The following is a 17625-nucleotide window of genomic DNA, read 5'->3' on the forward strand; positions in this document are numbered from 1 at the left end:
AGAGGCGCCCCTCTTTGAAGAGTTCTCAGGAAGTTTGGGGGAGGGGCGAGTCGCTCTCTCCCGTAGAAAGCGAGCGGGAGGGTGAGGAGGGACCTCAGTGGCAGCAGGTCTCGGAGCTGTCACGTCCCTGCTCACGGGCGGGGCTGGTGCTCCTGGCGGGTCTGCGGGACCGGAGAGGACCGAGGGCAGAGCGCGCGCCGGCATGGAGGGACTGGTCCTGCTCAACGCCCTGGTCACCCGGCTGCTGTTCTTTCTGCACTCGCTCATTGGGGTCTGGCGAGTGGCCGTGGTGAAGAAGGAGCCGAGGTACTGGCTGCTGGCGCTGCTCAACCTCTTGCTCTTTCTGGAGACTGCGCTCACCCTCAAGTTCAAGCGCGGCAGAGGCTACAAATGGTGAGCTCACTCCGGAAGGGATGGGAGGGCGCGGAATCTCCGGGCACTGTCCCCCACGGTACTCGCGGGCAGCCCGAGAGCCTTCCTTCCGAAGCCCACTGACTCTTCACTGGGAATATGACCCCCTTTGTTCACGCTGGGAGCTTGGAAGGAGCGCGAGATGCGCGCGCGTCCCTTGGGCACCTCAGGGTCCCAGGGCATCACTGGGAGGAAGACTCCAATCACAGCCAGGCGTCACCCAGTCCCAGCTTTGGCAACTTGGAAAATGAGAAAAAAGAAAGGAATCGTCTGCAGAAAGTACTTCAAATGGGGGAGTTTGGGGGCAAGGGGATGTCTTGTGACCTGCTTTCTGAATTTGGTGTGTGTGTGTGTGTGTGTGTGTGTGTGTGTGTCTGTGCCTGTGTGCGCGGGTTACTCTGCATACATGCAAGTTTGGGAATGCCCTTCGCTGGCCATCAGGGACTTTGGCAAGAGCTTGTGTGCACGGGACAGCGATGAAGGGCGACAAGACCCTGACCGCACAACAGTCTGTGCTTTCAGCCGCTTAGTTTCCTTCCAGCCCTGGAGGTCAGACATGGCACCAGCTTCAGGTGTCTGGGTTTGGTTGCTTCGGAGCTTGGCTAATGGTCAGCTCATCTGGTCCAAGATGGGTAGCCACGCTGGTGGAGGGACCAGCAGGGGGTGGTTCAGCCTTAACCTCAGTGTCAAGAATTATAGGCTCAGCGTGATGCTCATTTCCTCCCCCAAAGACTTGAATACAATAGAAGAAATGAGAAAAGGATTCCCTTGCCATTTACAAAGAACCTCCACCTTCATCCCTCCATTCCCAGTAGATTTTCATCCCAAAACTTTTCCAAGATTGTTCTCTTCCTGTATTAATTTTTAAATACAGTGAGGCTGTGTTTTCACGTATGTCAATTGGGTAGTTTTATAACCACCCAATTCTATGAGAAAGAAAACATGGTATTAGCCAATTCAAGAATTACACACAGCATGCAAGTATAGTTAGCCACCATACTGAGGGGCTAAAAACAAAACAAAACAAAACAAAACAAAACCCCTCTCTATAGTTTTACCCATCAAACTACAAAAGACTATATTTCATGATAGTGCAGGGGATGAATGTGTTGTCTCTTAAAATGATGTAAATCTTGCTTAAATTTTTCACTGTTGAAAAATTTCTAAAATTACCAATGAAAAAAAGTATTTGAGTAGGATCTTAATTTAATACAATAAGAATTGGAATGTTGTTGCCCCTTCTCCCCCGCCCCACCCCCATTCCCCTCACCCTATGAACAGCTAATAAGGAGGGGGTAGTTAAGGTACTTTCCAGTGGGCCTTTTGGAATATCTCAAAGAAAAAATGGTGTTAGCTTCTCAATGGTATCAGTGTTAAAGAAACAAAAGGGGAGAAAAGTGTGCACCTTCCAGGTCATATGAAATTGATTTAGTTTTTACTGAGTCACTTTAAAATGCTAAGGTAGAAAATATCTTCAATAATAGGAAGAAGAAGTCTGAGATCTGAAAAATGTTCTACCACCAAGCATTAGAGCTTCTGGAAGAAATGTCAACCTCAGAAGAGGGATTAGCTCAGTCGGCTCTGAAATATACCTCCTCCCTCTCCAAGAGTAAACCAGAGTCCTTAGCTCACATTAAATCAAAATTTCCCTCCAGCTGTATAGAAACACTATAGCTAATGGACCTTCATGTCTCTATTATCACTGAGGGCTGATTCAGACTAACATGTAACTTACAACCAAGAGAGGGGAAGAAAGTTGAGGCAAAAATAATAGGTGATGGTCAATGTGTCAATGTCAAATAAGGGCCCAGGGACATATGCAGACAGATAATGGGGTAGAATCTGGGCTTTCCTATTTACTTTCTGTGGGGCATTGAGCAAGTTACTTGACCTCTCCAAGCCTCAGCTTTCTCAGCTATAAATACTTATCTTATAGATTGTTATGAATTAAATGAAATAACATGTTGATGATTAATGACTAAAAAAGGGTGTAAACTCGATCACTAACTCTACATGATGTTGCAGAAGTGAAAGGAACCAGGTTTGCTAAAGTAATTGTGGTGATAGAAATGTATTAGCCTCAGAAGCTACTGAGATGGTTCATTCTATCCTAGTATACTGTAACTAAAAAAATAAAAATGAAAAATAAAAAAGGAATGGTCTTTTCTAGATCCTAGGGTTTCTCTTTTTTTTTCTTCTTATTAAAAAGCATTCTGTGTTAACTGGACACCTATTCTGTCTGTACATCGTTATTTGAGGGACTGGTCAATAAACCATTGGTTCAGAGCCAAAAAGTAGAAAGAAAATTCTTACCTTTATTTTAGAATAGGCTCATGATGTAATTCACAAAATTTTTGCTGGCTCATTATCTAGATTAATACTTAAAAATAAGAAAAAAATTGATAGATTTGGCTTATTATAAAATTTCAGGGACAAATGAGTCTTTGTAAATGATCTAAATTGAAATGTGATTTGTAATACCTTATTCTACTGATGTTATAATTGAATCTGAAAATATGGTAATTTTTGTGGGCAAAGCACTCAGGCTATTCTGTCATCTGAGAAAAGAAATCGGAAGATGGAATGATAAAATATATAGAAAATTACCCCTGATGTAATATAGTAATCATTAAAATGTGTTTGACTTGGGACATATTTCATTCCTAGGCTGATGTTTTCTAGGTAAGGCAAGGCATAACGTTTTTTTGTTTTCTGAGTGTTAAAAGAAGTTTTCATCAGAAAACCAGGACTGATGGAATAAAAAAACACACAAAGTAAATATATGGCAGTACCTATTCATTTATATAGGAAAATGTCAATATAGATCTATACAGAGATCTATATTAGTATAGATATGTATCTTTTTATTTATTGGTCTTATATTTTGCAATTTACCCTGTAGAACCAAAAGTACCTATATGTGAATATATATGTAAAAAATAATAATTTCCAACTTGTTAGAGGAAAATTAACCTAAAAGCAACCCAATTATCCATCAGTAGACTGGTTGAAAATTGTAACATACCCAAATATAGAGTAGTTTGCTGATATTAAAAACAATGAGCTAGATTTGACTATTGACCTGGAGGGATGTCCATAATATGTTGTCAGGAAAATAATGTTACAGAGTTATGTCTATAAGGTCTGGTTTTTTTTGTAGAAATAGAAGTAGGTGAAACCTTCCCATACAGAATATCAATCAGTCAATCAAGTAATGCCTGAATGGTGGACTAAACTCTGTACAACACATGATGTGAAAATTTCTTTTCTAGAACATCAAATCTACAAACTTCCTTTAGATTACCCTGAGCTAGTTTGAACATTGCTCTTTTTACTATATTTGGCACCTAGCCCCAAATAAATCAAATCTACAGAAATCATGGAACAATAAACAGAGCTATAGAGGAAAATGTGAAGAAAATTTTTTGAAATGTAGCAAACATATTACACTGGTCCAAAGAATGTTTCTTTAGCTATTCTTTGGAAAGGAAAATGGAGCTAGAGCTGCTGAGCTCAGCTGTCCAGGGACAAGCAGCATTACATCAACACTGATAACTTGCCAGTTGGAGAAATTTAACTTGTTGGAATTCTATAGGAGAGGGTAAGCCAACAACACACCCCTTGTTAAGTGCAATAAATGTATGCTAGTGGAATTCGTTTCGTTTCACCTCATGTTTATTAATTTCACCTGCCCATTTACTTATATTTCTATAAGACAGAAATTAGTACCACTTTGCTTTATTTTGTTTTTCTATCATCTAGGCAACAGTCCAAAGGACCTGTGAATTACTATTTAGGCAAAAATCAAACAGAAGACAGTATTTCAGTTGCTTTCTAGCCAATAGTGATGACCAAGATTGTGACACATTTGAAGCCTGTTTGCTTGAGAGTAGACAACATTTGAGAATAAGTAGATATATAAGTTGAATTTATTGGCAAAAGTACATAGTTTTAAGCACTGAGCTTTCTTCATTGGAATTTCAAAAACACAAGGTAAATATAATTGAGTTAATAAAATACTTCACCTATTTGGGCACCTTTTGTCATTATCTCTCTTTCCCTCTTCCCTTATTAAGTGCAATCAGATAACTATTAGTTGAACCGTCTAATTAGTAAGCATGATACTATGTTAGACACTGCATGCGCAAGCAGAGGAAACAGAAAACAAAGACTCAAAATTTTAAAATAAAAGGAATCATTTTGATTAAGCACTCAAATGTGTGGGAAGAAGAATAATTATGACTATTTAGCATTTATTAATGTTGAGGTTCTTTCAAGGTTTTATACAGATTATCCCATTTGATACTGATAGAAGCTACAATTATTTTGTTCCTCTATTTTCACCCATTTTTAGATGAGAAAACAGAGGCACGGAGCTGTTAAAAATCATTTTTCTTAGGATCACTTAGTCGGAAATTGGGAGCGGAGGGATATTAAGACTCCAACAATTTAGAGGAGAAAGGATGTGATGGGTACTACTGTGGTGGGGAGGGGAAGGCGGACAAAGGAGACTTCACAGTATTTGACCTGTAGCAGGAAAAATAGGTGAGAGAGAGGAGTGCAAAGACTGTGTAGATACGGGATATCCTGAGGTTGGTGAGTGTAGGGACAGTTGAGCAGATTTCTCTGGAGCAAGTACAGAGCCTTATCATTCTTCATTCAACAAAAATATCTGGAACATCTAATATGTGTTAAACATTGTTTGAGTGCCAAGAATACACAAGTGAATAACACAGGTAAAATCCTGTCCTGAAAGAACTCACATTTTAATCAGGGGAGCCAGGAAATGCCAACGTAAATAAATAAGTGAGTGAATTAATAACATTAAGCAAATAAATAAATGAATTATTAAAACTATGAAGGCCTTAGGGGCATGGCTTACAGAGGGAAGGAGAACCAGGGGGAAGGTTCCACTGGGTGGTCAGAGAGGCTTCTCTGGGAAGCCATTTGAGCTGAGTCCGTTAAAGCAGAGAGGGAGCTAGACATGGAAGAGCCAAGGAGATGAAAATTCGAGGGAGGGACGAGCTAGCTGTGCCTTGGGACATTTCTGACATATCTCCAGAAGACAGACAAACACTGACTTCCTTTTCTACTTTTCCTTATCTCTTCTCCTCCTCATGCATCCTACCTCCAAGGGGAAATTTTCTTCTAAATTTTATATCTTTAGCACATCTCATTTGAACATCATGTGTTATAAATGTCTAGGTGTCTCCCAACTGAAAAACAAAAAGATAAATTAGGAATAAGAAGAGATTCTATCCTAAATGGATTTCAATTCAAACAAATTCTGTAAAAAACAAACAAAAAACCAACAACAATGAACACTCCTCAATGAAATTTGTTTTGATTACTTAATTGTATTTAGACAGTTCAAGAGCAGAAATAAAAAAACCTAGATTTGATGGAAAATATATGAATTCTGATCTTGAACAAGTTTTGTGTAGTGTGGAACTCAATATGATGTAATTCTGTAGTATTTGACACATGTATCTTCCTGATCAAAATTGTTTATAAAAAAGCCAGAGAGGAAGTTGGGAAGTAAAAGCAGTCTTCTCCTGATGACCTTTTTGGGTATCAGGGAAGATGAAATGAAAGGATCGGGAAGAAGACCCTGTGATTGCCAGATGGCCAGCTTGGGTGCTGGAAAGTCTCTCAGCAGATAGACTATTTCTCTCCTTGTTCACACTTGCTGTCCATACTTCCTGAAATATCTCCTTAGTATTTCAGTTATTCCAGTAACACTTTCCACTGTCCACTGAATTTATCCACGCCACCTACTATGTGATTCCAGAGTTGCAATATTCAAAGTTGTATGTGCACATTTTACCTCCTGAGCCTTGAGCTCAATGCAAAAGGGTGTCTTAACTTTGCATCCTTTTGGGAAGCATATGTTGAATGTTATCAGCAAATGACTTTGTTTTTCGTGATCTGAGTCATGGGTTTAGAAAGAAGAGTCTTACGCTACCTTGAATGAGTACTATGCTTCACTCTCAAGAAAAAGTCATATTTTTCTATTTCACAATGGACTTGGGAGGGATCAAAACAATAATTAAGTCTGCTTAATGAGACCCCTGAGAAACTAAACCTTTGAATAATGTCCTTGCTTAGTATGTTCAACTGAGACATTTTGAACTGAAAATTAAGCTTATAATATTCTTTAGCTTCTTTTACCAGACTGGGAGAAAAACTAAGTGTGGGCAGCTCCCATAAACCACTGCTAAATTTCATGCACTTCCCCTTCTCTTGGTGGTGGCATTATTATGCATACAGCATCAGGACAAATCTAAATAGTTTAACTTCTTTACTAACAATGGGAAATTAATCTTTACATCAAAGGTTATTCTCCCCCTGTGCATGTCCCTCACTACTCTGGAAGTACTGGTATGACAGTTAAACCTGGGGGGCATAAACCATTTGTTCAAACCAGTTTTTAAAATAGTTTTTTATATACTGGTATCAAAAAACGCACTTTTTTTGAAACTCATATTCGAATAATACTAAAAGACATCAAGATTGTTAATATAAAATGCCAGGTGGAGACATATTTTCTTTTTTTCTGAATATAAGCCTACTTATTCATAGTTGTTTAGGAGAAGGGGGATTATATTTTATCTTCAGTTTGTCTGACTGACCTTAAAGAGGTTGCTGGGGGTGCAACTGCCTTAATGTTGTTTGTTTATTAGAGTAAGTGTTAGTAATTCTTCATGAATAAAAATGTCCTCTCACCATCAGCGCTGCTGTCAGCCCTCCTCATGCTTTGCAGTATTTCTTTGTTTCTTTTTTATTTCCCTGATTGAGCCTCCTGTCCCACACACCTATTTGATACACCTGAAATAACCTCTTAATAAAATGGCGGTGCCATTTTCTGACAGCCTGTTGATAATAGATATGAGAATGATGATGAAGTTGATGGTGATAATGGAGATGGTAACAGGTATCAGTTATTGAGTACTGACAATGCTCCCAGCCTGCTCTACATTCATTTTCTCACGTAATCCTCACAATGACCCTAGGAGTTAGTTTACATCTTTATCATTGTTTTATGATGAGGACATTGTTACACAGCAAGGCAAGATTGTTTATCTAAGATCACAACTAGTAATAATAAATCACAAATATAATTCCTAGCTTCCGGTGAGCACTCATATTTATTGAATCAGGCATTGGCATTGCACGCATATTACCTCATTTATTCTCCACAATAGCCCTGGTGGAGCTATTCCTGCTCTTACTGACAAATGAGAAAGCTGAGGCTTAGTGAAGGATTCCCCACCCCAGGATCAAATTCCATCAGCCTAATTATTATCCTCTGCTTTTAATAAACAAATTAGATTTTGCCTGTGGATAGTACAACTACATATATTTTTAGGGACAAGGATTCCCTATACTACATAAGGGGTTGCAATATATTTTTCTTTTTCAAAGTTAGGTAGGTTAATCCCAGGTAACCTGCTAATGAGCACTGGGATAGTTCTGCTTTTAAAACAAAATGTAGAAAAGTTCAGACTGCATAGGGACATGGCTCAAAGACACTCTTGCAGGAGCAGACATCTTTTTATAAACCAAAACAGAATGTAAAAGGAAACAGAAGAGGGGAAAAATTCTAGGTTGTCTTTATTTTGGTCCTGAGGTGGAAAGCCAATTTCTTTTATAGGCCAGAAATAAATACCATTGTCTTTTATAGAATAAAATAAATTAAAGTTTTACATACATAATGCCAGCAATGCATTTTGTCCTCCAAAGACCATTAAAATTCCTGTTCACTTATTCATCTATAATACTAAAAGCATAATATGCTAATTAGACTGAACAGCCGAACAACCTTCCAGATGACCTTCCGGATGAAGCCACGGCTGCGAGGGCCGAGACCCTTGCACAAATTTCATGAATTGGGCCTCTAGTTAGACAATAATGTATTGTACTAGGTGCTATGCAGTTGTATGAGAACAGGACAATATATGCAGTTACATGAGAACAACACTCTGAGAACCAAACACTTTTCCACAAATTAAGTTCAGGAGTGCAGAAAGACTGCAGAATAAAGATACACTCAGTATGGTAGAACTTGTTAGACAGAGAAAATTTCTTGTGATTTATTCACTGGCTTTGAAGTAGCTGGTGGTTTTACAAGAGTGGAGAGAAGAAAGAAGGGCTTTTCCGGTTGAGGGACTATGATGATGGCAGTACTTAGGGTTTCAGTTGGAACCAAATCATTTAGGAAGATGTCATGATTTGCTTTGCCTCAGAAATTTTATGAGAAAAATAGTACATGCATCCTAAAACTGATGCATATTTTGTTCCTATAACTAGTTTGCTCATAGCGAAGCATACTGCTGAGGTTTGAATGTGGGCAACTTCAATTTTAATAACGCTTGTTCTTGTTTTAGATATCTTCTTGGGGCATTTGAGGTTAAGTGAAGTCTATAGTACTGCTGCTACTGGTTTATATCATAATTTGGGATTATGATTTTATTTTTAAAATGGGCAACAACAATGACAATTATTATTAATATTCACCTTCAGAAGTAGTTTTCCCTTAACAAAACATAAATGTAGGTATTTTAAAAGAGTGTTGGAAGTATAAAAAATGATTTCATTGCAATGAGTATTCCCAACCCATTTAAAATTCCTCCTCGTCTCTTCTGTTCCTTTTTTTTAAAAAAGATCTGCTTTTATTGATTTTTAGAGATAGCGGAAGGGAGAGGGAGAAAAACACTGATATGAGAGCACATCATCAATACAACTCTATCATCTGATGTCAGCACCTGTTAAAACATACGTACTCCATATTTAATTCTCCATTTGGGTGTAGTTTTCAGGAGCTTATGGCCATTTAAGTCTGGCTTCCCTCCCTCTTTAGCGCCAGATACAGACAGAGTGCTCTGGGAGAGAGGTGGTTGTGAGGGGGCTCTAATTAGGAAGACAAGTGGGTGGTGGAATCAGATTTGTGACTTTGCAAGTATGCAAGGGTTGTGTGTTCTGCAAGAGCATGGAGTGAGTTTTGAGGGAATGAGAGAAGTAGGTCATATGTTGAGGCTGTCTTATTGGCCACTTTTGCCCCTGCATTAACAGAACGGCCTAACTGAGCAGCCCCGGTGGCACGGGTGGGTGTTAAGGCCCCCTTAGAAAAGCACTCTACAGTACATGTACGAAGGACAGATAATTCTTAAATTGTTAAACAGGGTTTAGGGGCCCACAAAAGGGTATCTTGACCTACTTTTTTTATTTCCATGAAAGTAGGTCTATTATTATAAAGTGCTCCAGAAATTTTATTGAGGACACTCAAGGCAGTTTAATGTGAGATTTTGAAACGTAGGTCTAGTATTCTTACAAGTCCACTCCTATTTGTAGAGTAGGAAATACTGAGAAGTTGAAATCACAATTTGCACAGAAATAATTTTGGAACATTATTTTTGCCTCACTTAAATCTTATCTATTTTCAGGTTTATGCATATTATTGGAAGACTAGGATCCTCATTGTTTGCAGAGAACAAAGCTGAACAGGCTAGTCAGTGATATTATGGTTAATTTTTCTCCTATTTGTTTTTTTATATTGTTATATGCTTCTAAAATGAATACATGTTACTTTTCAATAAGAAAACAACAATAATTGTCATATTTAGAAGGATGAAAACGGAATCCTAATTCTAGACTAATGGTGAGTTGAAGTAAATATAATTCATTGTAGGGCTAAATTGCTAAATGTCATGACATAATCATTTTGTGAAAAACATTATAATTTGCTGAAATGACAACTTTGTGTGGTAAATAATATTTTATTTTTGGGTGAAATGAACTGAAAAGAAATACAATGAATATAGCTCTTTAAGAGCTCAGAGCAGTATCTAGCATGTAGCAAGACCTATAAATATATTTTATTAGTAAATTGGTCCATAAAAAAAAGAGAAAAAATCCTTTAAGATGGTGCTCCAGCTGGGTACTTTAGAGAGAACTGGTATGCTGGCTAAGGGCTGTGAAATAAGAAACAAGCAAACAAACAAAAATGTCTGTGGAGAGAAAAAATATATTTAGAAAGGTTTTAATTGAGAAAAAAATGTCTGAGCAAAGGCAAAGTAATTGGGCATTAAAGTATTAATGCTGGGTATCTCTTGTATTCTCATAAGATAGTGGTAATTGGTATTGTAATAAATCTGAGTTTCTAAGGGCAAGATAGCTTATTAGCAATAGAGCATTCCCAATTCTGTGAATATTTTCCACTTGGATGTGTTTTATTCATTTACTCATACATTTATCAGTTTTTGTTAGTGTATGAATAGTATGTCTTCTTTTCATAAACCAGTATCCAGAAACCTAATTTAAGTTACTTTTGAGTTAGTTAGATTCATCTATGGCAGTGGTCGGCAAACTGCGGCTTGTGAGCCACATGCGGCTCTTTGGCCCCTTGAGTGTGGCTCTTCCACAAAATACCACGTGTGGGCGCGCATGTACAGTGCGATTGAAACTTTGTGGCCCATGTGCAGAAGTCGGTATTTTGTGGAAGAGCCACACTCAAGGGGCCAAAGAGCCGCATGTGGCTCGCGAGCCGCAGTTTGCCGACCACTGATATGGTATTAGTCTTCATACAAAATGCTTGGCACCTACTTACTTTGGATGCCATTAAGACAAGAAGACTCAGTAAAATGATTCTGAGAAAGGGCATCTGGTTTCATTAGTTACACAGAACAAGGTAGGACCGGGCCTAGTTTTTAATTTTTAGAATGCATATTTCTCTTTGGTTCCAAAAATAAATTGCACTGACAGTGCACGATCAACAATATGGCAAACCTTCAATATAATAACTAACGGCTAAAATGTAACTTTGAAATATTAAATTTTTCATAGTAGCAGGACAATATTAAATTCACACAAGAACAGAATCATTAGTTTCCTTCAATAACACTTCTGATAAAATCAATTTATGATGTTATTTCAAAAGGAGGCTTCTAGTCAAACCAGCAACAGAGAGGCAAGAAAATAGGAGCTTTAGTCAGCCATGACCTTATCCGATTACTACGTATTTGTGGGGAGCCCACCACCCCGTGCCACACACTGTGGAAGGAGATGAGGATACAATGATCAGCAGACAGACCCAGTTCTTATATTACTTAGAATTGCTGGGAGGCGGCCATGTGCGCGCACACACGTGAATATGTAATTATAAATTTTGAAAATATATGGGGTAAAAGTGAAGAGTGTGATGGGACAAGCATAACAAGCGGATCTAATTTAGATGCAGCAGAGAGGAAATTTTTTCCTGTAGAGTCCCATAGAGCTGACATGAACTATGAGAAAGAAATAATCAGGTGAAAGGTGAGGAAGAGAAGTATTTCAAGAGAGAGGAATATATATGAGTGATGGCCTGAGTTAGGAAGGCACTTCCAGAACTGAAAGAAAAACACTGTTAGAGTAGCATGGTGAGGAAGAATCGTAAGCAGCAGCACCCAAGAGGTACGTAGCCCTGATGGTGTGGCATTTTATAGGTCGTGGTGGGCAAATGGCCCTTGAAAACCACGACCTGTCCAATGAATGTGAAGTTAGGCATAATGTTGTCTGCAGCAGCACAAACAACTTCCCTTAGTTCAAGGAGTCTTAAATAGGCTTAGTTTTGAGAATCGTAGTTTAAAAATAGGACTGGTTATGTTATTTTAAGAGAGTCTTCTAAATGGGTATCCTCTCCGTCCCCTTTCAGCCATGCATGTATTTGCAGAACTGAGCCTGTATAAGGCAACAACTCATGTGTATTGAGCGCATACTGAAATAGGAATTTTTAGGGGCGAAATGGGCAGGGTTAGGGAATTTTTAAAATTATGGGGGTCCATGGAAAAAGCACAGGGCTACAGAGCTGCAAAAGGGTACATTTCCATAAGACAAGGGAGCTGGGAGAGGCAGCAGTTACATTTCCATAAGGGAACTGGGAGTAGCAAAAGGTCTATATTTACAAAATAAAGGAGGGCCTTATGTGTCCCATATGAGGTTTGACCTTTGAGCTCAGGAGTTGCTACAGTGACCAAATCAAAGGGGAGTGATGGCCAATCAGAGGGGATATCGAGGCACAAAAACTGCAGCCTTTATAAACTGGGAAAAGGGAACTCAGTGGGACTCTTTTCCCCTCCCCACAAGGGAGTCTGTGCTGTGAGATTTTTTCTCCTTACCCACGTGGGAGTCTGTACTTGTTCTTCAGTAAATGTCACATTTTCTATACCACCTTTTGTCCATAATTTCATTCTTTGCCTCCACAGGACAAGAGCCCAGGACACCATCTTGCCCAGGGGAACACGGTGCAATCCAGTCCAAAAACTCTGTATCAATACAATATCAGGCACATAAGTCACACTGTCTCATTTAATCCTTACAACCACCCTGTGGGGGTGGATATTATTATCCCTATTTATAGACAAGGGAGTCTCAGGGAAGTTAGCGATTTTCCAACGATAAATGAATGGAAGATGCAAGGTTCAAATTTGGGTCTCTTAATTTTGTGAACTTTCTACTGCACTGTGACAATTCCTCAAGGGCCACAACGACAGAAGCACACTTGGCACTGGGCCTCCTGAAACAGGAATAAAAGGTCCTGGTAGATGCTAGTAGCCTCCATTCACTGCGTTTGTTCAGTCCTTCCTTATTCATAAATTCATGAATTTTAAAGCAAATAAACATTTGTTTAACAAGCATTAACTAAAGACTTAGTAAGACACCTGATACCACTGAGGAGAGGATAAGATGAAGGAAAGGGAAGTGGGGAGCTACATACAGATAAAATAGTCAGGATCCACCTTCAAGGAATTTAGGAAATCTAAGTCTTATATATAAATAATTATAAAACAGTGAGAATGTATTGGGTCCCAGGAGAAATACAAGTTAAGATTAATTCCTGGTATGCCCTTGAAAAAACAGGTATGATGTTGAAGGGTAGAGATGTAAAGGAAGAGCATTCCAAAACAGAAAATTATAATTTGGAGGGACATTTGCCATAAAGTCATTTTAGAACCTCTCTTGTAGATTAACCAAGTGAAGGAGCACAGAGTGCTTTATTCTTAGGGGGACCCATGGTCAAACAAAACATAGATGGCCGAAATGTATTCTTCATAGTCAAAATAACATCCTATCTAATAAAGACAGAATATGCAAATTGACTGTCACATGGTCACAAAGATGGCGGCGCCCAGTCCCCTCAGCCCCACCGAAGGCCCCCAGTCCTTTCAGGCCCGCCGGAAGGGTGGGGTGGGGAGGCGGGTGGCTGAAGTCCCCCAGTCCTTTCAGCCCAAACTGATTACTATGGCAGTGGACCGAGAAGGTCTTTCAACAAGTGAGAGAAGCAAGCCTTGGTGGGATCGAGGGAGAGCCAGCGGGCTCAGGGCCACTGCCACCTGGGAAGGCCCTCGGAGCTTGGTTCTGAACCTGCAGGCACCTGCTCCAGCGCGGGCTGGGGAGGAAGCACCGCTGCTGCCCACCCAGCACCAGGTCCCTGGTTAAGGAAGCGGGTCCAAGTCACAGTTACGATGCCTGGCGGGGCTCTCTCACCCCAGACCATCATGGCTGAGTTCTGGTGGGGGCAGCGAGCGCCTCCGGGATCACTGTCTGTCCCTGGGCCGCCTGTGGACACCGATGGAGCTGGCGCAGGTTGAACATTTTAATGAAAATGGGACGCCTGCACCCCACGCCGCCGCACCCCGGTCCCCAGCGAGGAGAGGGCAGCAGGATCAGAGGTGCAGCCTCGGGATCCCGTTAGGAGGCACCGAAGCTCAGGAGGGCTGGGAGCAGAGGGCCCTGGTCGCTGGGCTGACAGCAAGATGGACCCAAGGTGCCTCCAGTTGCCATCACCCGCCCAGCGCCGGGCCGCAGGCCCTCACCCCGGAGCTCAGCCATAGGAGGCACTAGCCCCGGGATGTTTTTCCTGTTATCTGGCTGAAGTACAGGAGGCAGTTGAATTATAGTCATGATTGTAATTTAATTTCTCCAAACTCAGAGCTACTTTCTTTCCAAATACATCAGGGGCCAGGAAACATTCAAAGAACTGGGGAACCATTCCCAAGTCAGGAAGGGAAGTGACAGGGTGTATACTATTGCTATGAATACAGTATTTCCTACTGCTTACAACATATACAATGTAATGTATTAGATGCCCTGCTATCACATGAAGTATGTATTCGCATAGAGTAATGCTGGTAGATATGTTATAGTTATGGCGGTATGTCATATCCTATCTATACTAATTAAAGGGTAATATGCTAATTAGACCAGAGACCTTCGAGACGTCCTTCCAGACAAAGCCATGGTGGCGGGGCTGAGGCTGAGGCAGTTAGGGGTGATCAGGCCAGGAGGGGAGGGCAATTGGGGGTGATCAGGCTGGTGGAGTGGGAGTTGGGGCCGATCAGGCTGGCAGTGGAGGGCAGTTGGGGGTGAGCAGGCCAGCAGGGTGGGCAGTTGGGAGTGAGAAGGCTGGTGGGGGGGCAGTTGGGGATGAGCAGGCCGGCAGGCAGAGTGGTTAGGGGCGATCAAGCAGGCAGGCAGGTGAGCAGTTAGGAGCCAGCAGTCCCGGATTGCGAGAGAGATGTCCGACTGCCAGTTTAGAACCGATTCCACAGGCAGTCAGACATCCCCCGAGGGGTCCCAGATTGGAGAGGGTGCAGGCTGGGTTAAGGGACACCCCCTGCCCAGTGCACAAATTTAACATTTTAATACAGTGCGGCCCTGACTTACGAGTTTAATTCGTTCTGAGACCGAGCTAGTTAAGGAGCTCATTAACTCAAATTACTCTATCAACTCAATGCAAAAAATCGACCAAGAGACAGCTGGTATCTCAAAAAACTCGTTAGTCGGGACACTCATAAGTCAAGGCCCCACTGTACTTCTCTAGGTAATAGAGACTTTTATTTTCTCCATATTTTTTTTAAAGAATTTGAATTGTACAACTGCTCCAGCCTGCTACTGGGAGTTAGACAGAGAGGAAGGAGAGAAGGAAGCTCCTGATTCTGATTTGCTATTGGTCAGTTCGTGGTACTACATATTGGGTTAAGAGGGTGGGAAATATGGTGAGAAAGACCATGGATTCTGATACTCATGATTTGAATATGATTAATTTTTGAGACCTCAAGGTGATTCCTTCTTTACCCCCTTTTCACTTATATCAAATAAGTCTAATGAAGAGGGACTGAAGTGAGGGCAACTTTCCAAAACATTTTGTTTTGTTTGTTTTAAATGCATAGCAGGTTGGATCTACACAGTGGGTTTCAAGTAGCTCAGCTTGATAGGATGTGGTAAGGGAAGCGGAAGGGGAAGTGGAAATAAAGCTAAATAATGGAAGCTTAGACTGTCAGCTTATGGAATTTAGATTTTCTGTAGTAGGAAACACAGACAAGTTTGGATCTTGACTTTTGTGGGTTGTTTTTTGTTTGTTTGTTTTGTTTTTGGTTTTGTTTGTTTTGTTTTTTAACATAACTAGAGTCCAAGTTAGAGGAAATAAGTTGAAACAGGATAGTACTTTTTATAATTTTAGAAATAAATGTTATACATAGAAATGTTACAGGGCCCTAGCTGGTTTGGCTCAGCAGATAGAGAGTTGGCCTGTGAACTGAAGGGTCACAGGTTCCATTGGAGGGCCACAGGTTCGATTCCAGTCAATGGCACATGCTAGGGTTACTGACTCAATCCCCAGTAGAGGGCATGTAGGAGGCAGCTGATCAATGATTCTCTCTCATCATTGATATTTCTATCTCTCTCTCTCCCTCTCCCTTCTTCTCTGAAATCAATGAAAAATATTTACAAAGGGAATGAAAATAAAAGAAAATGTTATAGGTAATTGTTTGTTTTATTTTTAACCTCTTTCAAGAGCTGTTATATTTTCAATCTATGCTTTCCATAGATTATTATTGTAACAGTATTGTCAGGGAGTTAATCCCAAAATCAGTCTCAAGAGGGTCAACAAAATTGCAGTCTAGCTAACATTAGAGGTATCCAAACATTTACATATTGCAACTGTCCCTCTGACTAGAATTTATTTCCTGTCCCAATCTCACAAAGGAAATAGTCTCTCCTGATGTTTCCTTTGATATGGAAAGTCACAAAATTAATTGTTTCTTTCCTTTTTAAGAGCATGTTCAAACTGGAGGCTTTTGATATCTCTCTGCAGCCCAGCCATCTCCCAAGTCAGATTTTAATAAGGTGACCAATAACCTTTTGTTTCAAAATTGGATTTTGCAAAAAAATCAAAGGTGGAAAAGTTTCTATATTAAATATTGACTATTTTTAAAGAGCTCTCTTTCTCTTATCCCTCCTCTCTTCCTCTCCCCATAAGTTGAGAGATATTAGTGAAAGGGTTGAAAGCCTTTAAAAAGTCCATTCTAAATGTTCTTTTCCATTTAGATTTGTTCACTTTTCTCTCCTGGATTATAATAGTACAGTTTTAGTAGCATTACATCTCACATAATTCTACTTGTTGAGCAATTAACATTTCTATTTTTCAGGTCATTTAAAACTAGTACATGTGTGTACTTCAAGTATTTTAATAAAATTACATTTACTTACAATTTTGACTTTGAAATGGTCTATAAGAGTTCAATCTAAAATAAAATGCAATTTGGTGGCTATCCACAAACTAGGAAGAGATCCCTCACCAAACCTCAACCATACTGGAACCCTGATCTTGGATTTCCAATATGAAAAACTGGGAGGAAGTGAATTTCTGTTGTTCATGTCACCCAGCCTATGTATTGTGTTATGCAGGCCAAGCTGACTAATACACTGACTGTCCTCATTTTGTGGATTAGGATGCAAACTGAGAGGTCAAAATTGGCATTTGAACCTGTGTATAATTTCAAAACCAACTCTTTGGGTAGCCCTCTGAATTTTGAGCCAGAAAATACTAGTAATGAATATAACCAGTCTTTAAAAAAGATACAAAACCCTTCCTCTATTGCCATGTGTATTTTTATTTTTAGCAGATACAGATAAAACCAGTTGATTTTGCTCATTTCTATTCATTAGCATCTTATTTTTGTGTTCTAACCGGATGTTATTATTTGAGCTTTCAGAATTCCAGGTTAATGTTAAAAAATGTAGTCAATGCTCCTGAAATTGCAATGCTGAAAAATCCAAGAAGATTTACTCATGCTGTATTTGCTTTTTGTAAAACATATTAAATACAAAATATCCCGTTTTGTGCCTGAAATTAATTGGCAGTGCCTCATTAAACCATATTAAAATTAACGTCTATTA

General features: G+C 39.9%; 1 protein-coding gene across 1 annotated transcript in view; it reads left to right on the forward strand.

The window, feature by feature from the left end:
* Positions 1 to 202: 202 nt before the first annotated feature.
* Positions 203 to 17625, forward strand: part of TMEM26 (transmembrane protein 26) — a gene marked incomplete at its 5' end in the record, with an annotated part of 37184 nt that continues 19761 nt past the window's right edge. The window contains one exon of the mRNA XM_081104422.1: positions 203 to 393. Within this exon, the coding sequence (XP_080960548.1) occupies positions 203 to 393 (191 nt within the window). The remainder of the gene's footprint in view (positions 394 to 17625) is intronic.

Source organism: Myotis nattereri (genome assembly GCF_964212035.1).
Source record: "Myotis nattereri genome assembly, chromosome: 13".
Taxonomy (NCBI): domain Eukaryota; kingdom Metazoa; phylum Chordata; class Mammalia; order Chiroptera; family Vespertilionidae; genus Myotis; species Myotis nattereri.